The following is a 23,894-nucleotide window of genomic DNA, read 5'->3' on the forward strand; positions in this document are numbered from 1 at the left end:
AAACTCAATAAAATATTAAAGAATGAATCAAAACGTCTATCATCCATATTCTATTGCATATAGGTAAGTGAATTTCTTCTTTGCATATAGGTAAGTAAATTTCTTCTTTTCTTCAATGATGCTGAGTTTCTATTTTTTTTCTTGTTGTTCAATGTGTTGAAATGTTTTGCACTCTACAAGCGACATGTGTTTGATGGTGCGTCACACGTTAACTTTAATTAAATTTAAGTAAACATTCATTTAAATATTGAGGTTAACTTAGATTCAGTTTAAGTAATTACATGTAAATTGAGTTTACATGTACCCAATTAAAATAAGATTAAGTAGAATCATTGTTTGTGGGTGAATTTTAGTTTAAATATGTACACTTAAATTCAGTTTACATGACCTACTTGAAGATAATTTTGTCATTTTAGAGTGTAACAAGAATTAAATAGAGTGTAACTAGGAAATTTGTAAACTTTTTTTTATTTTTTATTTTTTTTTATAATAAAATTCTATACTTTAATGTGACATCCAAATGACCCAACGAACCATCATTTAAAATATTTTCATACCTAAATCAACAATTGCCTTTAATTTGACATCCACCACCACCTCTTTAAACCCAACTATCATAAAAAATTTAAAACCAAAATAGAGAAGCAGTAACATGTGCAAACGGAACACCAAGAATTCCAAAGCAAATCACCGTAAACCAAGAAACATGATAATGTAATGAAGCCAACTAATATCCAATCCAATAACAAAAGAAGAAGTCGTATACCCAATAAAAAGATAACTCAAAAAATGAGAGAGCTTCGCCCGAACAAACCCACCAAATATGAGAATCACATGTGGAGAGAAACAAAGTAAGCTAATCCGTGAAATCAAACAAAAAAGCTAACTGAACCTGATTTGCAGAGAGCGAGATACAAACAAAATTGACTGACGAAATTGATCCCACAATCAAACGAAATACACTTGTTTCTCAAATTTTTGGGAACTCAACAATGGAAGCTACAAATAATTCAAGGCAGATCAAACAAAAGCTCTTGATGTCAGGTTAACGATATAGATAATCAGAGAAAATAACAAAGAAACTAACAAAGACGACTAGGGTTTCAATAAATTAGCAATCGCCTTACGTTACAAAATGTTACAAGAGAATATATATATAAAACTAGTAAACTACTAACTTGTATACTTTATTATCTACGAGTCAAGTTTCAAATATCTCGTGAGCTTAACTCAGTTGTTGACAAGAACAATGCATAATATATGCAAGGTTCCGGGGTTTGAACCCCAAACACTAATTTTTTTTGTCAAATATCCCCTTTAAAAAAAAGCCAAATATCCCATACTCTATTGGTGTTCTTAGTGGTTAAAAGTGTCATTAGGGTTGTTGATATTATTGAGGAGCAACATATGAATTAGATTGTGAAATTTTAACTCTAGTTAGTTTCTTAACGTCACGTTTGGTGTAGTCCATCCTTTTCATCCACATTTGTGGTCATCAAATATAGGTGTCAAACTAATTCTCAGTTCTCACATACTTTTTCATCTTCTTTGAACTATTTTGAAATTAGTTCTTTGTTGATGTTTATAATGAATAGACATATGGATAAGAAGAAAGAGGTCCTTATGACAACATATTAATTTGTTGCATGAATAACATAAAGTTCAAGTTGTTATATATTCTCCTAAATTAAACAAATTGACCCATGCGTACGCAAGGGAAAGTGATATAGGTAATATCAATGTAACTCGTGTGAGTTTGTTTTCTTCTTTTCACCAAGAAATGGTTTACACATCAATAGTATTCCAAGTCCTTCTACTAAATTAAGGAAGAAAAACACCATTTGAGTTCCTGCAGTTAAATGTGTAATAGTAAGTTCTCAAGTAATACACCAAAAGATGGGATTAATAAAAGTTCAAATAGCAAAGATATTCTTAAATTTGGTACATAAATGTTATAAGGGTGAAAAAATGAATTGCTAACATGTGCTCTAGTATACTAAAAATAGAAATTATGTATTGGACATTGTACCAATTTATTTCTCAAAAAGTTGAAAATGAAATTTTCTCAATTTAGCTAGATAAATGATGATTGTTTACAGTTGAGGATCAAACCTGGTAGGAAAGAAGCATCCATACGCTTTTGTGACCAAGTTAATCTGTGTTAACCAAGATCATAAGAAAAAGAACATTGAGAATTATTTTTAATAGCATATAACTCAAGTGTAGTAAAAAAACATGTAGATAAAAAATTCTACTAATGAAGAAGAAATTAGATTCAGACTACTCACATTGTACCACCTGCAGCAGGTCCAACAGCTTTGAATAGAGACATTGCTGTCATAGAAATTCCATTAGCTGCTCCTCTTTGATGTTGTTCCTGTTTTCCAAATCAATGTCACAATTCCATCAACAACTAATAATATCAAAATTTGTGAGGAAACAAAACACAATCAATGAAATATACTTACCACGACTCGATTTTGTACAAGGAATAATCCCGTTGTAATCGTCACCTAAGTCAGTCCATTAAATATAATACAAAGAGTCAAATTTGTTATACAAAGAACATTTTCTCAATCAATTAAACTGAATTTTGGTTTATTAAATAATCCATTTAAAGAGATTCACTTACAGCAATAACATTCTTAAGTATGGAAGCAATACTAATCACAATGTATAAGGTTATGCCTGACAACATTGCTATGAAGGGATAACTTTGCAAAAGTGGTATGGAAATAATCTGCATAAGAAACAACCATAGTAACATAACATATTTCAAATAACAATCAATGAAATGCATATTTCTCAACAACAATTGGATGAAAACTGACCCCAGTGATGCGGGCCAAGACAATAGGTCCACAAGCTTTTTCCACATATGGGTATATGAAAAGTTGGTAGATGCAAAGTGCAACTCCTAATAATTTCACAAGTTAGTAACTATACAAAAATATATCTAATTATCCATGCCAAACAATGATATATATTTATTATAAGTTTCAAAGATGCACCTGAAATTGAAAGAACATCACCAACATCATCAGTTGTAAACTTCAAACCCCCTAGCCTCAGAGGACTAGTAGCCCATAATGAGAAAACCTAAAGAAAGCAACATGAATAGATGTTTTTAACTTATATGAATTAAAGGAGATTTACAATTGCATATACCATTTTTAACCTAAATAATTAGAAATTTACCTCTTGATAAGCAATATCATGAAGAGAGACGACGCAATAAGCAATGATAGATGACATTAAAGGCCAATTCAAAAAGAGGTTTTCATTCTTTTGGACTGTCTTTTCTTTGCTGCTTCCATTTTCTAAAGCTTCGGCATCACCTTTGGACTCTTTGCCACCATTGTGATTGTGAAGTGTTTCCTGCAAATAGTTTAATAACTATAATTGATGAGGGAGCAGAGAAGACTATATAACCTAGAAAAAACAAAGAAATCATTTTGTATTATCATGGATATGAGCATTGATGTTTCTGTCCGCTTCAATTATTTATTAGAATAAAGAAAGATGAAATTGTAAATAAAATCGTTTAAATAAATGATAAAGCGTCGTCATAAAAGTGTTTAAGTAAAAGCCACAAAACATGAAGACAGAAACAATTTTATTTTATTTTTTTTGCATATAATGAAGATCGATTATAATATCTAAGATGCATACCGGAATCCAGATGCAGACGATTGCTACTGTTAGTGCAAGTGCTGATATTGTAAAGCAGGGCAAGAAGTATGGGAACCTGCATAATTGAAATAACAATAAAGCATAAACTGATAGAAACACAAGATGGAAGCCATAGTTGAATTATTTAGGTTTATAAACTTAAAAAGCAAGAAAAGTCCACTTACTTATCCCAAAAGGAGTTTTTTGGAAATATATTTGGGTATTTGTCTACAGGCTGTGAGAAAAAATTTCACAAAAGTATTAGTTAAAAAAATGAAAAATGTGCACATGAATGTGTGCCACTTATAAGGAAAATAGGCCCAAGAACACACACAAGAAAATGTCAGATTGCAAAATATTCAAGACATGCACAATATGCCAAATGCATTTCAAATAATGTAATCTTATGTGCATGTAAAAATTCAAGAATTTCTTCAAGATGTATTTTATACTTGATAATGCAAAGAATAAAAATAATACCTGAGCCAAATAGCCTCCTATTGCTGGGCCAACAATTAAACCTATGCCCCAAGCTGCACTAACCTGAAATCATATCACACTTTGAATTATTATGATGGAAATGCAGCATTAAAAACTAATATTAGACAGAAGAATTGTTGAGACTTACGGTAGAAAGTCCTATAGCTTGGTGCTCTTCTCGAAAAAGTTCAGTAGCATAGGCCTGTATAATGATGAAGTTTGTCAAATACATATATATCTACATTGAAATTTGAATGAGATTCAACAAGTTATGCATGCAAATTATGACATGTACCTTCACTGGTCCAAGCACGCCATTTAAACCTCCGAGAAGAAATCTCGTGACAATAGCCATCCAAAAACCCGTACTAAGGCCGAATAATGTGTTGAAGATGACACTGAAATCAAGTAAAACATGAACAATTGTGGGAGAAATCACACAACATATATAACTTAAACAAAGAATCTCATTCACTGTTAGATACTACTTACACTGCGATAATCCCCATTATTAATACAGGTTTTCGACCATAGCGATCTGAAACCATTCCCCATAATACAGCTGTGAAACATCTTCCAAGCATGTATGAAGATCCTACAGCATTTTCAATCTTCATCAATGAAGAACTTATAACAATGATAAAAGACTTAAATGAATGGAAATACTAAAAATAATGTTACCAATATAACCAGCATAGTAACTAATATCAGCTTCTTCTTCTGCAATATTGAAGTCCCTTACCTAAAAATAAATGTTGCATTATTGAGAATTGTATTATTGAATCAATCAGTTTAGAGTTAAATACTAATCAAATATTTCAGTTTTTGAGTATTTCACAAGATATGACAAAACAAAAGGAAAATAATTAAGAAACAAGAAATTTACATCATGGAACCAATTGTTTGTACCATATACAAGAATGATGAATAAACAGTGAAGTGATACTCATTTATTTATTGAAATACAGGAAACGACTAGGAAAAATATCGATCCATGATGCATCAGTGGTAAGACTTTGACCATGTAATCTCAAGAGACGAAGTTCAAATAGTTTGAAAGACGATTGTAAAATAGTTATCAGTGCCACTTTATTTAATAATAATTTTCTCCCTTCTCCAATTTTTGTCAAAATTAATCGAACAAATATATTAGATTAAGTTCCATAGAGAAGCAATTAGCAAGTCCTTTCAAAAACTGATGTGCAGATTGAAGAGAGTATGCACTACTATTTTTTTTTATCATAAATATATGAAAAGTAATACTGAAATCAAACTTCAAAATTGAAACACAAAATATATAAATAAAATCATCTTGTTATGTGTTCATTTAGATAACCTTTAAGAAATAACAAATGTAACAACATCAGTGTAGTAATCTTGTGAAAGGTATAGAATAAGTCCTGGATAAATAAACTCACCATGAAATAAAGGAAGGGAAAGAGAGATGATGTGGGAAGAGCTGAAAATGACAAGACAAAAAAGTTAGATAGAGAAGAACAAAGGTACATAGGACATGGCAATAAGTTAAATTATCCTTACATAACTTATTCAAAAGGAAATCCCCGTGACACAACAAATTAAGAAAACAAGATTTTCAAACCGTACTAAGAACTTAGAACAGTAGCATCAACAAACTGTGTAGTGTGTACTCACAAGAATCACATATAAACAAAAAGTATCAAAGAACAATGATTCTACAAATGGAAAAAATAAAACAAGAAGTTGAATAATGCTTACTAGCAGATAAAACCACCATCCATATAATCAAAAGCTTTGTAATGGATACTCCTTCATTAAGCTCATTTGCTTGTTCAACCTTACAACCAGGACAATCCTCATAGTATTGCTTCTTCTCCAACAATGGCTCTCTCATATGCTCCTCCTCCATGTTTGTTACAGAATTCAATTCCTTCCCTTTTTTCTATATATCACTTTATATGAAACATGTAGAAAAAAGATTGATTAGAAAGTGATTTATCAAAGACAGTGCTTTTGTTTTGCACTTTATTTTAAGGAAAAAAAACAATGATTGAGCAGATAAATAAACATACAGTTCCTTGAGAAACTTATGGAGCTCAATGAATGGGAACGAACAACACTAGGCCTAGTCTCACATGCACCTTATGTATGTCAGAGAAGTCGGGGTTTGTAAGATGAGGATTAGTCTAGCTAGCTTTTAAACACTTGTTGAGGTCATCTTTAATTCTTTAACACACTCTCTCACGCTCAATACTTTTCGACCTGATACGTACATAAATGGTAGGTGATCCGATAACAGAAATTTGAGAGCTCCAATGAATTTTAGAGGAGACTCTGATACAATTTTAAAATTTGTGATTGGTTCTAACACAACCTCGTATAACCGGTTTTTGAGGCGAAAATTTATCTCACTTATAAATAATAGTTCAAATATCTCTCATGATCTTTAACGCAATGGTTATGCTAAGTTACTGTATAAAAGTTATAATATTTGTTTAATCATATATATATATATATATATATATATATATATATATATAACGCAAATTTTTAAAGACGGTAAAGACATTTGATATGATAAATCGAGTCGGCAATTCCATACTTCTTGCATTTATTTATTGTGTGTGTTTTGCTATGAAGCCCAAAGACATGATACGGATGCAGGTACGATACGACTAAGATACGTTAACAAATTTTTTATAATAAAACTTATATGCATGTAAAATACTTGAAGAAAATCAGTATTGATTACTCTTCATTATCATACTATTATAAAACTCGCAATTTTTAAAAAATAACACATGTGATCAAAATAAAAAAATTGTAAAGTTTTCTTATAAAATTGAATCATATACATTTCCCACTAAATTTTCACAGCATTGTCTCACTTTTTTACTCTTCATCTTTTACAGGATACATATCTTTGAAGTATTTTATAAGTATCTTTGTGTAACTGTGGATATCATATAAATAAGTATTCGATCAAATATTTTTTTTAAATTAAAATAATTAATTTTGATACTTCGTGGGTACGTATCCACGAGTATTCATGGAATATCGGTATTTGATACGTATCCGTATCGGATACGTCTCCCTTTTGGAGTATCCAGGCCGGGCTTCATAGGTGCTTTGTCACTTAATCTTTTAAATTAAAATGACTGTATGAATTTCATATATTAAAAAAAAAAATCCTAATATCAACATTTGTCGTTGTTTGTGGAACCAAACAAAATGGTCGAAGTTGTCTATAGCGAGTACTATAAATAACTTTGGTCTCTAGTGAGTACTAAATAAAAAAAAAGTGAGTACTAAATAATTCCTCAAAAAAAAAAAAAGTGAGTACTAAATAATTTTGTATTTGAAAATTGAAGGCAATATAAATCGAGACACCAGTGTCGTACCTTCATTAAGAGCGTATATAATAATTAAATAAAAGAAAACCGGGGTAGTGTTCCTTTCACTTTTTGGCATATTATAAATTGAATTAAATGGGTTTTTGCCTCTATATTTAAGCATTTTTTCGTTTTTAATCCTCTAAAATGTTTCTTACGGTCGGCCAAATATTTTCCTTTAACATATCATTTAGTATTTATTGTTAAAAAGTTGCACACGTGGAACTAAATAGAAGGATTAAAAAAATTGAGTAGGTTAGTTTAATTTCTTAAAAAATAAATAAATAGAGAAATTAAAAACGAATTGTATATATATTTATATGAAATAGAAACTTATGTTAAATGTCTCGGTGAACTTATGTTAAATGTCTCGGTGAGTTTAGCTCAATTAATAGGAACACTGCATAATATATGCAGGGATCGAGGTTCGAACCCCAGACATCTCACTTCTCTACATTTAAAATGTGTGAGATCCAATCACTAGACACTATTTGACAAAAAAAAAAAAAAACTTATGTTAAATATGTTTTGATCTTAACAATATATCATATTTTATTTTTAATCCTTCTATACGATGTCACATTAACTTATATTAACAATGAAAATCAAATTTATTGATGAAAAATATTTAAAGAACGGTTGTTTGGAGGAAATTTTTAGAGCGAAAAAATTATACATGTATAGAAACAAAAAATATATTGTGTCTCAAAAAAAAAAAAATTAAGTAGATCGACTACTTAAATACCAAAAATATGGTTTGTGTCATTAACCTATTTGTGTGTCACTAACCAATAGTTAATGATTTACTATGTCTATAAGAGGTTAATGACCGGTGTAGTTTGTTACCTCAAAAGAGTATTATGAAGATGGAAAATGTTAGTGCTAACAAGGTGGGCACTAGAAGGAATAATTTGAGACTCTGAAGTTATGTTGTAAGAAGGTGGATTTATTCACCTTAGAAACAAGAAAACAACTAATATTAAATGTCATGGGTTCAATTATGATGTTTGACAACAGTGAATTTATTTTGCAAGATGTGAGGTATGTTTTATAACTTAGGCAAAATTTTATCTATAAACATAATAGATGGATTGCTTTGGATCTAGAATTGAACATGGGATAATTTAAATTTTGTATTATTCAAAGAATATATGTAAATGTACCAAAGTGTATGATTTATACATGTTTGATGATTTTACTATTATTTGCGAGCATTGCCATCTAGTCAAGACTTGCATGGTAAAACATAGCTATGTGATTTTGTGTTGGTGCATGTCAGGGACAGGAGTGAAGTTAGACTATCTAAACAAGGTTTTCTAGGAAATGGAGCTAAACTAAAAATGTTGGAAAATGACAAAGGCCTAGAGATTGTTTCAGAGCAATTTAGTAAGTTTTACCAGTTATAAGGTAAAAGACATAGTTGAGGTACACGTTGAGCCGTCCAAGGGTTTCTTGTGTGAAACTCTAACGTAGAAAACTGAGTTTGAAGTGGAGTCTTCCACTAATGAGATTAGAAGAATTTAACCAACAAGGAATCATGGCTGTTAAATAAAGAGAAATGATGGATATCGATCGTTGCATTAAAGTGGTACGACTATGTAGACCTTGTGTGTTATGCTCAAATTGAGATTGAAGAAGTGCAAGACTAGAAAGTGAAGACCTTCATGGAATCAATTGAGAGTAAGAAAAGTAAGACTTTGAAACTTGTAAGACGACCTCAAAAGATGAAAGTGGTTTGATGCAAGAAAATTTTCAAAAATATGCCATTATGGGGGCTCTTAAAAAACTTTAGGGTTGCCCTAGGGATATAGTCTAAACTCGGGTCATACACATACCCTTGGGGGTTAAACACTTTGGGGTTGCCCTACGGACATACTCCAAAACATACCAAGCATAATCAAATTTTTAAAGCAAGTCAATCATTTCACCTTATCCCAAGACTCGTGCTTGGGGGGCTGCTGACCGTCAATATATTCCTAAGGACCTAAAAGACCTCCAGAAGGGCTTTTAGACCCTCTTAGAGGCCTTAGCGCCCTCCAGAAAGGCCCTGAGGCCCAAGGCGCGCCCTCCCCAGGGTGTCACCTCTACTTGCTTCTAGAAACCTCTAGAAGGCGCCTAAAATACCTAATTACCCCTGTTGCTTGCTGCCCAATTAACCACAAATCAGGCCCATAACGAGCTATAAATACAACTTTTGAGAGTCAAGGCATGACGAATAACTTTGATTTCACACCTTTCTTCACACTTTTTCTTTTTGTTCGGTAACACTCTGATTCTAAAATTTATTTATACTTGCCGTTTCGATTTCCGTCTAAAGAAACAACGTAGTATTGACATCTTTTGTTCTGTCTTTTTTGGTCTCTATAGGGTTTCTTTTCATGTGCCTTCCGAAAGCATGTTGATGCCTCTCATCAACTCACATTTTTCGTGCAATCACGTTAAGATTATAGAAATTTGGTGTTGTTCTTAAATGTTTTGGTCCGAATAAATGCCAAATAAATAAATGGATGGTAATCCCTTTTTTATACAGTGAGTTGACACGGGAATAAACTATTTGGCTTTTTTGGCCTTATTCTTCAATTGAAAGCAGTTTCAGCTATTTCTTTTTTTTTTGTCAAGTAGCTTATCGGCTAGAGAAAATCACCTTAAAAACGAACAAATGGAGTATCGAGAGTTCGAACCCCGGTCTCGGCCCCTACATATAATATGCATTATCCCTTACCAAGTGAGTTAAGCTCACGGGGACAAAGCAATTTCAGCTATGATACTAGAGATTTGAACAAAGAAAAATAATAACAAATAAAATATTTGTAAAGCTTAAAACAATTTTTTTAAGGATTGAAAAGCTTAAAACATGTTATCAGACAAAATTAAACGGTGTTAGTTGAAGAGGAGTCTATTCTAAGATATTCAAAAAAAAAAAAAAAATCTATTTGAATTTTGAAGAGACCAGGATATTAGTATCAACTTGTTTAAAAAAAAAGAAAAGAAAAAGGATATTAGTATCAACTATAAAATTAGAGGGGTTTTTTTTTTTTTTTTTTGTCATTTAAAGAGATTGACCTCAAGAGAGGTTAACGTAATTTTTGATTATGTCTATGAAACTTGTTTTTTTTCTCTTCATTTTTTGAGTTATAGAATCTTTGACCCCAACAAAATCAATTGTCTTTACATGTCTCTTTCATTTTTTTAAGGGTTATCTCTTTCAATAATTATTAAATAAGAATAAATTATAGGGTATATTTGTGTCATTTAAAGAGATTTACCTCGAGAGGTTGGTGTAATTTTTCCAAAAAAGATCGAATTTACATTTTGATTGCGTATATGAAACTTGTATTTCTTTTTCTTCATTTTTGACAAGTTATAAATTGAGGTTATACAATCTTGATCAGGCATAACTCATCGTCTTTACTTGTCTTTTTCAGTAATTTTTTTTAGGGCTTGTCTCTTTCAGTAATTAATAAATAAGAATAAATGAGGAGAATAATGTTCCTTTCACGTATTGGCATTTTGCAAATAAATATGTTTCGTCTTCACTTTCACGTATTGGTATCATCGCACATGGAGAATAGGTACGACAAATCTATAGATTTATTTTGAGGGACAAATCTGTAGATTTAAAAGCCAAATTTGAAACAAACTCTTTAAATAATTATCAACCATTAAATTTAAGGACCTTCGAGTCTTATGAATAAATTTACAGATTTATTTATTATTTAGTAAAAAGTTTTTTTTCATTAGTGAGTGAAATAAATACTATAAAACTTAATATAATTAATTTAACCGGAAATAGATTTTGTAAAGAAAAAAATTTACGATTAAGCTTGAGGTCTAAAATATGTGAGACTTAAAGGTTCGTTTTGAAAGGTATAGAAAAGGTATTAAAATCATGGGTTAATTATGTTTCTAGTCCCTATAAAATAGCGACCTTGTAAGTTTAGTCCCTACTTAATTTTAATAGCATTTTTAGTCCCTAATTTTGTTTTTCTGCACTGAGTATTAGTCACTACTCAATTCAAATTTGTTTAATTTATGCTTAAACTCTTAAATTTTTGAACAATTTTTTGCAGACATGTTTAGAACATTACTAAAAGTTCGTCCGCAAAAAATTATTGCAAAATTTGATTTCTACATCCAGATTTTATTACTTTTTATCTTTAACTTTTGTCGTTTTAAAAAATTCATATTTAATTCATTTCATGTCAGAAAATTCTAAATTTTAGTAAACGAACTTTTCATAGTGTTCTAATCTTGTCTCAAAAAAATCGTTCAAAAATTTAAGAGTTTAAGGATAATTAATCAAACTTTGTTTTAGCAGGGACTAAAATTATAAGTAAATTTTTTTTTTATAGGGACTAAAAATGCTATTAAAATTAAGTAGGGACTAAACTTACAAGGTCGCTTTTTTATAGGGACTAGAAACATAATTAACCCTAAAATCAAAGAAAAGGTATTATTTTTTCTTTTCTAAATTAACTTAGCTATAACACATTTTAAAAATGAAAAAAGTGTGAATGGATAATGTTTGATCATTGAACAGTAGAGTCAATAGGAAGTATTGCGAAACCGTTGCAGTAGTTCTCGGTGGTTGAAGCTTGTTTACGGTGGTTGAAATTGATTTTCATCACAAAAATGGACATACTTGCAAAGACACTCCAACATTCAAGTTAAGGAGGTTTCAATGAGGTTTGAAAAGATTTTTAGAATAAGAGTGCATACCTTGTTTTTGGGGTGACACAAATTATTTATAGATATATGGATGTGGATATCTACCTTCTTTGCCCTTATGACATGATAATTGGGAGATCGTTTGATCAAACGGAGGACTCATATGTTCTTTGAGTGTATAATTTTGTGCCAAAAATCTTGATGGTGGATTCGGTGAATTGACAAGTGCACTAAATCATAAAAAGTAATAAAGTAGTAAGTTAATCGTGTCAACAGAGATTGTCGTTCAACTCGGTAATTAGTTGAATCTATATCTATATTTATATCTATATCTATATCTATATCTATATCTATATCTATATCTATCTATATCTTTATCTTTATATAATACAAATGCATACATCTATAAGCGATAATACACGTGGCATCTTCCTGCTCTTCATCTCATTTAATGCTTTTCTATCAACCAATCAAAATGGATATTGAATCATTTATTTTTTATTAGCCAATCAAAATGGATCAATGACTCATTTATTTTTAATGAGCCAATCAGAATTGATTATGACATTATTTTTTTCCTATATATATAGACAATTTGTTTTTCATTATTTTCATCTACATCTTCCTCCCATAAAAATCATTGTTTTTAAACCCATTCTTTTTTCTTTTATTTGTTTATTTCTTATTTTTTATTGTTGTTTAACATTTATTATTTGTATGTTACTTTTTGTTGTGATTTCTTATGTTGTTATTTTCTATTCATGTTCTCTTTTAAAATTTTCTTTTGGTGTTTGCTTCTATATTCTTTGTTTTTGACCGGATCTCTATTCATGTTTCTATTTTCTTTTGTATATACAAAAAAAATGTTTTTATGGCTCCTTTGATTTATTTAAAACAGATAACAACAAAACTAATATTTTATAATTAGAAATATAGATATTTGAGTGGAAAAAGTTAATTAATTGATGAGCGTATGAATAAAAAACAAAAACAAGACCTTGCGTTAGTGTATAGTGTTTTTGATTTTTTTAGTTTTATTTCCTTGATCTTTATGAAATATTTAAATGAATTCATACTATTATTAAAATAATATTCTAATTAAAGATTATTATATTATTATATTTTTTTAGAAAAAAATATTAATGTTTTATTCAACTCCATATCTTTGTATTCGTTCTTTTTTTTTTTTAGGAGCATTCATTCTATTATTAAAACTTATAACTACAAATGGTTTAAAATCGACTCCATATTTAATTCTTTCCACAATATTCATTCATCCTTGACTTCTACGGAAAAACAATTCTTTCAAAACACTTCTACAAACTTGAAAAATTAAAATTGATTAATTTTGAAATTGTAATTATAGTAATTTAAAAAAAATAAATACGAAAACCAGGTATTTTGGCTCAAGTTGTTTATGAACTCCATCAAATAATTTTTTTTGGGAAAACCCGAATTTTAGTTACTTCGCAGTTGAACTCTTCTCTTAGAAAACGTAGGATTAACAAAAATAAAAATATAAAGACACATAAATACCCATTATTGTTATTTTCGGGAATAAATGCTCATTATCATTTTTCCTAAAAATAATCATATAATATAACGGTCTTTATTACTTTTCTAAAAATAATGAAATTGAATATGTCATCATATTTTTACACCTATTCCTTTTTTTAAAAATGATATTGCATAGGTTTGTACTACATACAAATTTGCTTCTTTTTTTTTTATGCTACTAACAAAGTTTGATTTTGTTATACAATAAAGGATTAAGCTGCACTAACTTACACAAGTTAAGAGATCAAATTGATAACAAATTGATCTCTTAACTTGATCAAATTGATAACAAATTGATAACGAATTCTCTGGCTTTGATCTCTTAGTTTGATCCCTTTAACAGCATAATGCATGTAAATGTCTTTTAATAACAATTTTTTTAATGCATTTATGTCTAATTTTATGAATAAAAATGTACATGGGATAACTCTTTAATGATCATTGCACTAACGATTTTTGCGGTATAATATTTAACGAAGTTAATAAAATAAAATAAAAAATCACAATGAATTTATTTTTAATAAAAAAATATGTCGACGAATGTTGATTTTGTGAAAGGTATGAAATATGATTTCATCTATCTTCAAAGATACTAGCAGTGTTCAAAATTCAGAACCTCTAAATCTAAAGTTTGTCTTTTTACTACTGGACTAAACCCTGAGAGTTTGAAAATCACAATTAACTAGACTAAACCGTGAGAGTTTATCATAATGCCGGGATTTTCAATGGAGCCTACATCGGGTTGGGTAATCATGTTAGGCCAATAGCAATCACGCAAGTTAATTTGACACTACATCTTCACGCGGAACCTTAAAGCCCTAGACATATGGTCATCTCATTTATATGTTGATCAAATTCTACTCTTTCTTCCAATATGTAGAACGTTAACTCACACTTCATACATTAACGTATTTTAATTAAGTGTGTGATTTTATGCATTCGTAATTATGTGACGTAGCCATAAAAAGTAAAATAGAGACACAAACATGTTCAAAAATGTGGGTAGTGGTGATTTCATTAGAAGCAAAATGAATACGAAAAAGGACATTGAATAGAGAGAAATGATAAGAGAAAAAGATATGTAATGTGTTTTTTGTCATGAGTTGGAACCTCTAAATCAAAAGTTTGTCTTTTTACCTCTAGATTAAACCCTTAGAGTCGGAAAATCACAATGAACTAGAAAATGCATTTTTAATTCAAATTAATCATTATAAATAGCATATTCATTATACACGAACCATCTCTCATCTTGGTTTTTTACTGAAAACAATTTGTTGGTTTAATTGTTATTGATTTTTGGAATTACACGATCAAACACATTTTTTCAAAAGTTGTTGGTAATTTTATGAGTTTCTTGAAAGGGTTGAGAATTTCTCGATAATTAATTTACCAAAACATTAGACTCAATTAAAAACACACCGCATCATTTGAAAACCTATAATAAACATGTATGTTGTCAACTTAGCATAACATAAAATTGCTTTTCCAAGGTTAAATCCTACCAAAGACAAAAAAAATAAAAGAATTTGAAATAATACAAGTTGAATGAAATAAATGGTATGAAAGAGAGCAACATGGAAAAACTTAAATTTAATATTTGGGTTAATTAAGTAAATGGTCCCTATAAATATTCAGAATTTCATTTTTAGTCCCTGTAAATGGTCCCTATAAATATTCAGAATTTCATTTTTAGTCCCTATAAAATAAAATCGCACTTAATATTCACTTTTCTTTTTACCTATAGCTCTAATATTTTTGTGCATTTTCATAGCATAAAAAATAACGATGAGTTAAACTTATCACTTACAATATGACAAGCATTGACTTTGTAACTAACATTTTCTGCATATTCCATTATGAAATTTTCTGTGTATGTCATGTATATAATGTTATGGTTCATTATGATTGAAAAGGACATTACTGAAGCCATAAAATTAACATGCTACAAAAATTCATGTTGTGGCTGGCTTAGAAGCTGATAAATTGTAACGAGGAGGTCCCTTTGTTAATAAACAGTAGCACTAACGTTTTGGAAAGGCAGAAGCATGTAATAGAAGATATAGTGAGAGTAGTAACACTGTATCAAGAAGTAACGAATTTCATGCAAACTGCATTTTAGGTATCAGAAAATTTTGCTGAAATGTGAGCATTTTGGGAGGAACTTGATCAATATAGTCCTATACCACAATGCCATGTATATTTATATGTGTGATTGGCCATGAGAAACACAAGATTCTTCAATGTAGAAGACAATAACATTCAGTTCTTAACGGGACTTGATGAACAATATCAAGCGATGAGATCATAGGTTCTTATAAAATCACTTTGGACCATAAATAAAGTTATTTCAATGGTGGTGCAAGATGAAAGGCGACAATAGTATGGATTACCTATATCAACAAGTAAGGAATCCAGTGCATTGGTAGATACATCATATGGAATGGTGCATGAAGAGGAAGAGGCAACCAAGGAGGAAGTGGCAGAGGAAATGCACAAGTCTGTCCATATTGTGGCAAAATAAGACATATGGTAGAAATATGCTATAAGAAGCATGAATATTCACCTAACTTTGGTTTTAGTCGTGAAAATCCACATAACAACACTTACGTGAATAATGTCAACGCTGGAAATTTTGCCGCCAAGTGCAAGGGTCAAATGCAAATCAAAGTTGAAGAAGAAGGAGGTGTGACATTTACAAAGGAACGATACACCGGCCTACAAGCATTGCTTGAGAAAAATTCAATTTAAGACAAGCAAGGCAAGCATGCTACAAACGTGAAGGGAGGAAGCAGCCAATGCTATTCTGCAGGAACGGCGTGTATGAGTTATTCAGCTGCAAGTGTAAAAATCAGTGACTCATTAGATTTTGGATACAGGTGCAACTGATCATATATTCTCTTAAATGGTTTTCCTCATAAACTAAGGTTGATCCTACATCAGTAAATTTGCCAAATGGATACTTGATTTAAGCATATTTTACTGGTACACTTAGGTTGTGTGATGATTTGATATAGAGAAAGTTTTCTTCCCACCTCAATTTAATGTTAAACAGACTTCTGTCTCTTAGATGTCCAAAGCATGTGATTGTAGATTACTGTTTGGACATGACTCATGTACTATACAGGAAAGAGGAGCTTTGAGGAGGATTGGTTTGGTTAAGCAAGTAGATGGATTGTGCTATGCAAATAACTTGAGTTCTCCCGAATGATTCGTTCTTAAATGAAGCTCATTAATCACTTGAGCTCAATTATTTGATTCTTTTAGGCTTTGTTTGGGAGTTTGGAGGGGAAGGGAGGGGAGGGCTTTGGGGGGTTGGAAATATATAGAAAAATGGACAAAAAATTCACATTTTTTGAAAGAACAGTTTTTTAGAGAATGATAAACTAATACTTATGATTAATATACTTTTAATTTTAAGAATATAATAACAACATAGATTGGATTTGAAAAATTCATATAAACCCTCCATAACCCCCAAAACCCTCCCCCAATACAATTTTTGAGTTCCCCCAAATGAGGGGGATTTTTTATTATGAGTAAAAAATTAACCTCCAAAGCCCTCTCCTCCCAATGTCTTCTATTTCTTCCACTTGCTCCTTCCTTTTTTCCAAAACCCTCCCCTCCCCTCCCCTCCAAACTCCCAAACAAAGCCTTAAACTGCTTTGCCATGTGGTGATTGAAACTACTGATATTTTGATGATCAAACGGAAACCAAAAAATGTTTATAACTTGTATGTACAAAAACAAATTAGAAAGAAAAATAAAAGGCACCCGTCTTAAGATTGTAATTTTCTTTTCCAGCTAGATACAATAAAATGACACATTGATGATTGTAAATTACAAATGATATTCTAGGCTGCATCTTTTATATAAAATCATGGTGGTTTGGTGCAAGATCAAGAAGAGAGATACACAACTAACCCCTAAGTGAAGCTACATACAAACTGAATGCAGCTTATATAACTTATTGCACCAAGGCTACCCTCGTTTCAGGCAAAGCCAGAGAATTCGCGAGTGAACTTACAATTGAGTTCACTAACGAGCTGCGGCAGTATGTACTGTTCTCTTCACCAAAGAAATTTTCCAAGGATTCCCGCCAAGTTCTTCAAACACTACTATTAGGTTCTTTGTTGGCTTTAGCCAGGACCTTGGAACATGATACCTGCGACATCATTCCAAACAGAACACTTGTAAACATGTCTGTTCTTTCATCACTAGCCTCTTGTATACAGAAGAATAATAATATTAGTGGCATTGGATCTGGCACATTGTACCCACAATAACGTGTCATTATCATTACTTAATAGTATGTCGCAAATACCCAATTTGGTCATTGAAATTATAAGATTGTATTAACCTAGTATCCACATCATCAATATTCCAAAATGATTCCTAAAGTTGAAAAGGTTAATCAGGTTTGTCCCTCTGTTGATACTTGCAAGGACTAAAATGATATTAATTTGATAACATGGGGAATGAATTTGACATTGAGTAAATAATATCAGAGATGCATTTGATAACAGGTCAAAACAGAGGGACGAACTTAAGTAATAGTTTTCAATATAAGAGACCATTTTGAAATATTGATAATATGAGGGACTAGATTGGTACTTTCCTACCATTTCAAGGATCAACTTGAGTATTTACTCCACATTTTCCTAAACAAACAAAGAAGTAAGGTTGAAGTTATGTCTTGTATTAGAGAAAAATTGTACCATCTTTGAGTGGGTTGTCCACAACCAAGTTGGCACTTTGCAGGTCTGAATGTCCCAGAATAGTTGCAGGAATTGCAGTCACCCTTTGCATAAGCCATCCAATATCTTCCTATGCTTTGTCCATTTATCCATACTTGGCCCTTACCCATACTTCCTAGGTCCAAAGCCAATGGTTCGTTGCCCTCAGGCGTGTTAAAATAAGCCTGGAGGTTTGAAGTTTGTGGTAAGGTTCTAGTTGAAGATCTCAACAGATTATACAATAACCTAGTAAACTGCTCTTACCTTGTACCATTTTAGTTGTGACCGGCTTGGAGTAGCTAGTGAATCTTGAACCCAATCATTAGCTGAGACCCCATTGGGTGATACCAAATTCACAGCCTCTCCTTTTAGTCCAACCTGTTCAACAACATATTCTACTTGATAACAATTTCTCTTTACATTGATTGAAGTTTAAGAATCATAAATTATATTACGTGTATTTTTTGTATATCAGACCTGATAAGACCATTTATTATGCGACAGATCCTTCGGTCCATGGTCAAGACCATGGAGCACAACTGGACCAGTGATCCCCGTCTCCCATGTTTCATAATGTCGGCCAACGTTCTTCCAATAAAAAATGGCAATAGTAAAAATAAAATAAAAATTCAATCAGTGACAAGCAAGGTGTCTGACAAGCAAATGGAAACACTTGAAGCAGTGCAACTGAATGCTCAAGTTCAAGTTGGATTTAGAATATGGTATTAAGCACTAACCGGCAATCCGACAGTCACGCTGAGAAGAGCAATTTTATTTGCTCCAGCATGTAGATTAACTGGCCCATTAAATGTGCAACTTCTCTGTTTCCTCGTCCCAAATGCCGACCCTTTAAAAGAAATCAGTCACCTTCAGTTAACTCAGAATTAATAAGCAAATATATCGACTACAATGTTTAATTGCGTGTCTCTGCATACCTAAAAATTGCCCGTTAGCAAACACATGGACGGCATGTCCTGCAGACTGCACATTAATGTTGGGTTTGTGTCCTCCTCGAAGAAATGATTCTGATGAACTTATGTCAACACTGCAGCGTGCCAACCAAAAAACAGTAACATTTGAAATGTTGAGAACTGAGAAGGTAGGATAGCATATTTTATGTGTAAAAGATTATAATCTGAAAGATGCTTAAAATGGTCAAGTACAAGAATTTATTGGAAACAAAAACAAGCAAATTTCTTCTGCTTGAATTGGCATTTTGATACAATAGACACCACCTAGGAAATTATTGCTTTGATATGAAACCAACAGCTCAAAAAGTTTTCGTAATTCATTTGATGGCCTGACTGAAGATCTAGGAGATAACAATTATATCACTCATCTTACCTGGTTATGTACCATAGATAGTCGCTGGTGTCTCTTGTAACATTGAGGTGTTCTAAGAGTCCAGCAGCTGTAATCCTTGAACTTTCGTCTAGAGAAGATAGATCTTCATCATAGGTCTCCCATGAGAACCTAGAATCGACAGGACTCATTTTTACCACTGACGTTTGAGTTCCCACCTGTATAAATATATATCAGTCCAGTCAAATAATTGATTGATGCAAAGGACAAGGCTTAATATAGGAATAAATTATGATGGATGACTATTACATCACATTTAAATGGTTATCAGTGACTTACAATACATGCGATTCATATCTACATTCGAACTATATTGTACTCAATCAGTAAGTATTTCTAGTTTGTATCTATTTTGGACATGAATCTCGCTTTGAATCTGATATATTATGATAAATTTTAATCAACATAGCTTAAAAGGTCCAGCAAAATATTCTTACATTTGCAGTATTAAATACGGAAGTTATGCAATCAGGAAGGATGCTTATGGACCATGGAGGCAAGTCATAGTGCCTATTATTGAAAACCACAGTAGCAGCAGACTTTAGATGATAGTTTGCTAGAAAAGCTGCACATCCTGTAGTTCCTGCAGAGAATACATGAGCCTGAAAAATCACCAAGCACATACAGAGAGAATAAGGTAATTGTCACCGCAATAATGCTTTAACATAAACAAGCAAAGAACTAGAAAAGGGTTAGTTGCTTCAATATCAATGACAATTTACCTGCTGAAGTGTTCCTAATGGTGTAACAGTAGGATCCGAAGAAACCAAAGCATGCTCACATCGCTTGATAGCTTTATGAAGCTCCTTCAAATGACTATATTTTGGCTGCCTGACCAAACCTAAACATAGTGAAGTGCTCAATAGTAAAAGCTCTCTTTTTGTTCAGGATGGAACAAAAACATCAATAAACTTTCTTTAAGACCACTCAGGGGTTGAAATGATCCAAGAATCAACTCAACTTGAGGGTCAAATCAAATGCATGTATATTTATGATACATTATTTCATAAGCGTCGTGAACTATATCTATACTATCCATTCAAATTCTCAGTGAATCACTAGCAAACAAAAATATCGAAGAATCTGCTTCTGGCAAGTATGATTTTCTTACCATATTCATCAATTGGAGCATCATAGTCATAGCTTGTAGTAATGAATGGACCACCAGCTGATCGTCCAAAGTTGGTTCCTCCATGGTACTATAATTTATCATAACGGACAAAGGTGAAACTTAAGGTTCAATGCAAAGCACCACATGTTTTCTTGCAACAAAAATAACTGAACCTTATTCAAATAGTTAAAGTCATTTTTGAAAATCTGAAAAATAAATTCATAGAAGGCGACCACCAACCATGTAGTAATTCACATATGAGCCACCCTTCTGAATGAAACGAGCAACTGCAAATGCTAGATCCTGAACTGGTCGCTGGTGAATTGGGCCACCAAAATCTGTAAACCTTATGATCATGGAGAATAGAAAGAGAGAGATCAGAAGTATAAAAGGGTGAAGAAATTAGACAACTATATCTAACATCAGAACTATATATAGCTTACCAGCCACTCCAAGACTCCGTCCACATGCTAGGCTTATATGGTTTATTCGGAGAGAAATCGTCACAGTAAAAACCATTACATGAATTAATCTGTAGTGGAGAATTGGATGGATCATATTCAACACTCAATAAGTATATAATGATGGTGAGCCTAAATATAGAACTTGAGACTCGATAATTTCAATTCTTGAACTCAATCAATCCCCCTTAAGTGTGACAGCTGAAGCAAACGGGCTAACCAAGAGAATGAAAGAGCTCACCACAGGATCCGGGGCATCATTTTCCTTGCACATCACCCAAGGGACTCCTGTTCCCAATCCAACAGCCATATTTGCAGCCCAGTTTAGGTATGCATGACCAGCAGCTCCCATTGCCCCGCTCTCTGGTCCATATTCGTTCTCAATCTAGAAAGAGAAATAATTTTTTCGCATCAAAACTTTGATGTCGAATGCAGTGTCATTTGATTTTTGTGTATATTTTTTAAATGTACGTAGACTGTATCAAAGGTAAGAGAGGGATAGAGATAAACACACACGATATGTGTATTTTGTTGTTCAAATAACTTATCTGATCTACAAAACAATAGGACTACATCTTGAAGTAGTAATTTGATGGTATGAAATATGAATTACACTTATGTTTCATCTACTTCTAGGTTTTTGAGCATTTCCTTCAATTACGCACACATTCAAAAGAGAAAGGCATACCTGAGAGAGAATTATTGGACCACCCTGAGACTGAAACAGCTTTTCACTCTTCATCATTTGGACAATCTTCTGAGTAAAACCTTGCATTGCAGCCTAAACCCAAAAAAAAAATATATATATCAATCAGATTATTCAAGAATCCGTCAAAACCGAGAAACCAAATTATCATAAAATCAAAGAAAAATTCAACCTTGAAAGGTCCGTTATCCGTTCTGAAGCTTATTCCGGGCACATACTTCAACCAAACAGGAATTCCTCTACACCATTAAAGAATAATATTGTAAATCACAACAAAATTACATAAAAAGGAATGAAATTAAAATGGAAGCAGCAGCATGCATTGTACCCAAAGTTCCACTCAGCGCATATATAAGGTCCAATGCGGAGATTGGCATAAAGCCCCACTTTTTGCATTGTCTTAATAAACCTTACTAAATCATATCTTCCTTCAAAATTGTACTGCAATGCAACCCATACATAATCAGAAAAACAACAAATAACATAAAAAAAATACATTTTTTTTTAAAAGGGCTTCATGAAAATTAAGGGTATTACATTGCCAGGAGATGGTTCATGAACATCCCAGAAGACATAAGTGTCTATAACATCAAGACCACCATGTTTGGCTTTCTTAATTAGATCTTCCCACATCTAAAAATCACACATTTGAAACAAATTACAAAACAAGAACTTGAATTACTATAGAAACTTGAAAATTGAAATGCAATTGCAAACATACTTCAGGGGTGCTTCTTGGATAGTGAATGGAACCAGAAATTAGAATTCTTCTTTGGCCATTGATGAGAAGAGACTTTCTGTCATATGTAACTTTGCTATGACAATCCAAAAACAAAACAAACAATGTTGTTACTACTACTAGGGATAGCTTTGAAACTGAAGCAATGTCCATGTCTCAAAGAAGAAGAAGAAGAAGAATGGTGAGTGAGTGAGTATTATGATGATGTTACTGTTATTAACTGATTTTCCATTTTCACACCACACATGAACTTGTCTAGTAGATACCTTATTTAATTGTTTGTGTCAGAATGCAATTTTATTTTATTTTTTGGTTCCACTTTTACTTTGGGAGAAGAGAACCGTTGGGTTTGGTAATGATACCAAATAAATGACGTTGCTAATTGAAGAAGAACATCATCATTCTCTTTAAATCCCACTCACTTTATAGATTTCTTTCGATTAAACATATGTTTCCTTTATTACATCTCCTTGTTTATACTCTCTCCGTCCCTTAATGTAACCACCCTTTGATTTTATTTTTGTCCCTAAATGTAACTTCCTTTTCAAATTACTAGATGCATTTATTACTTTTTTTCCTAAACATACCCCTAATTAATACTACTAACTTGTTTTCAAATATGAATAGTCAAATTTAATATACATACAAACAAAGGACAATTTGGTAATATTAATACACAAAACAGACACATTAATTACACTGACAAATTTTCTTAAGAAATGTGAAAAATGGAAAAGGGGTTACATTAAGGGACGGAGGGAGTAGATTGTTTAGGGGTGTATAAATGTGCATGATCACTTATCAGTATTAGTTTTAAGATGAGATTCAAATTCATTTAACAAAAGATGGATAACCACGATAACCTGGATAATTATGTTTTTGGTCCCTACAAAATTGCGACCTTGTAAGTTTAGTCCTTACTTAATTTTAATAGCATTTTTAATCCTTACAAAAAATTTCTGCACTCAATATTAGTCCTTACTCAATCCAAATTTGTTTAATTTATGCTTATTAGTCCTTACTCAATCCAAATT

The 23,894-nt window shown here is 31.7% G+C and overlaps 2 protein-coding genes and 2 long non-coding RNA genes across 4 annotated transcripts; all 4 read right to left on the bottom strand.

Annotated features, from left to right (window-relative positions):
* Window positions 1-1,604: 1,604 nt before the first annotated feature.
* On the bottom strand, window positions 1,605-6,301 carry LOC146898549 (protein ZINC INDUCED FACILITATOR-LIKE 1-like). Its single transcript, XM_085732498.1, has 18 exons — window positions 6,204-6,301; window positions 5,890-6,083; window positions 5,571-5,611; window positions 4,834-4,894; window positions 4,645-4,747; window positions 4,448-4,550; window positions 4,301-4,354; window positions 4,153-4,215; window positions 3,858-3,907; window positions 3,673-3,748; window positions 3,199-3,378; window positions 3,012-3,099; window positions 2,832-2,917; window positions 2,633-2,740; window positions 2,469-2,513; window positions 2,289-2,377; window positions 2,113-2,156; window positions 1,605-1,849 (listed from the first exon to the last, which is right to left on the bottom strand). Exons 2-18 carry the CDS (start codon window positions 6,038-6,040, stop codon window positions 1,737-1,739), a joined length of 1,455 nt encoding a protein of 484 aa, XP_085588624.1. The 5' UTR covers window positions 6,041-6,083; window positions 6,204-6,301; the 3' UTR covers window positions 1,605-1,736.
* Window positions 6,302-15,845: 9,544 nt separating this feature from the next.
* LOC146898550 (uncharacterized) lies at window positions 15,846-16,581 on the bottom strand. Its single transcript, XR_015021123.1, has 2 exons — window positions 16,356-16,581; window positions 15,846-16,246 (listed from the first exon to the last, which is right to left on the bottom strand). It is a non-coding gene; the product is annotated as an uncharacterized LOC146898550 (long non-coding RNA).
* A 379-nt stretch (window positions 16,582-16,960) lies between these two features.
* Window positions 16,961-17,356, bottom strand: LOC146898551 (uncharacterized). The gene is made up of 2 exons (XR_015021122.1): window positions 17,221-17,356; window positions 16,961-17,137 (listed from the first exon to the last, which is right to left on the bottom strand). It is a non-coding gene; the product is annotated as an uncharacterized LOC146898551 (long non-coding RNA).
* Window positions 17,357-17,524: 168 nt separating this feature from the next.
* Window positions 17,525-23,103, bottom strand: LOC146898552 (beta-galactosidase 5-like). The gene is made up of 18 exons (XM_085731489.1): window positions 22,843-23,103; window positions 22,659-22,754; window positions 22,450-22,562; window positions 22,294-22,360; window positions 22,104-22,196; window positions 21,657-21,800; window positions 21,398-21,486; window positions 21,195-21,300; window positions 20,955-21,042; window positions 20,566-20,684; window positions 20,281-20,445; window positions 19,826-20,001; window positions 19,417-19,526; window positions 19,219-19,328; window positions 18,959-19,069; window positions 18,746-18,859; window positions 18,464-18,666; window positions 17,525-17,910 (listed from the first exon to the last, which is right to left on the bottom strand). The coding sequence occupies exons 1-18, from the start codon at window positions 23,011-23,013 to the stop codon at window positions 17,784-17,786; spliced, it is 2,202 nt and encodes a 733-aa protein (XP_085587615.1). The 5' UTR covers window positions 23,014-23,103; the 3' UTR covers window positions 17,525-17,783.
* Window positions 23,104-23,894: the final 791 nt, after the last annotated feature.

The sequence above is a fragment of the Medicago sativa genome, chromosome 8 (assembly GCF_051527215.1).
Source record: "Medicago sativa cultivar Bolivia chromosome 8, Bolivia_mono, whole genome shotgun sequence".
In the NCBI taxonomy this organism is placed as follows: Eukaryota; Viridiplantae; Streptophyta; class Magnoliopsida; order Fabales; family Fabaceae; genus Medicago; species Medicago sativa.

Excerpts from the sequence above, each read along its gene's own strand:
- LOC146898549 (XM_085732498.1), bottom strand. The coding sequence starts at position 6,040 with ATGGAGGAGGAGCATATGAGAGAGCCATTGTTGGAGAAGAAGCAATAC. Across the intron at positions 2,918-3,011 it reads TGATGTTCTTTCAATTTCAG|GAGTTGCACTTTGCATCTAC; the intron begins GTGCATCTTTGA and ends TGAAATTATTAG. Across the intron at positions 2,157-2,288 it reads CCTGCTGCAGGTGGTACAAT|ATTAACTTGGTCACAAAAGC; the intron begins GTGAGTAGTCTG and ends TGGTTAACACAG.
- LOC146898552 (XM_085731489.1), bottom strand. The coding sequence starts at position 23,013 with ATGGACATTGCTTCAGTTTCAAAGCTATCCCTAGTAGTAGTAACAACA. Across the intron at positions 21,487-21,656 it reads ATGATGCCCCGGATCCTGTG|ATTAATTCATGTAATGGTTT; the intron begins GTGAGCTCTTTC and ends TCTCCACTACAG. Across the intron at positions 19,070-19,218 it reads GCGTGACTGTCGGATTGCCG|AACGTTGGCCGACATTATGA; the intron begins GTTAGTGCTTAA and ends TTTTATTGGAAG.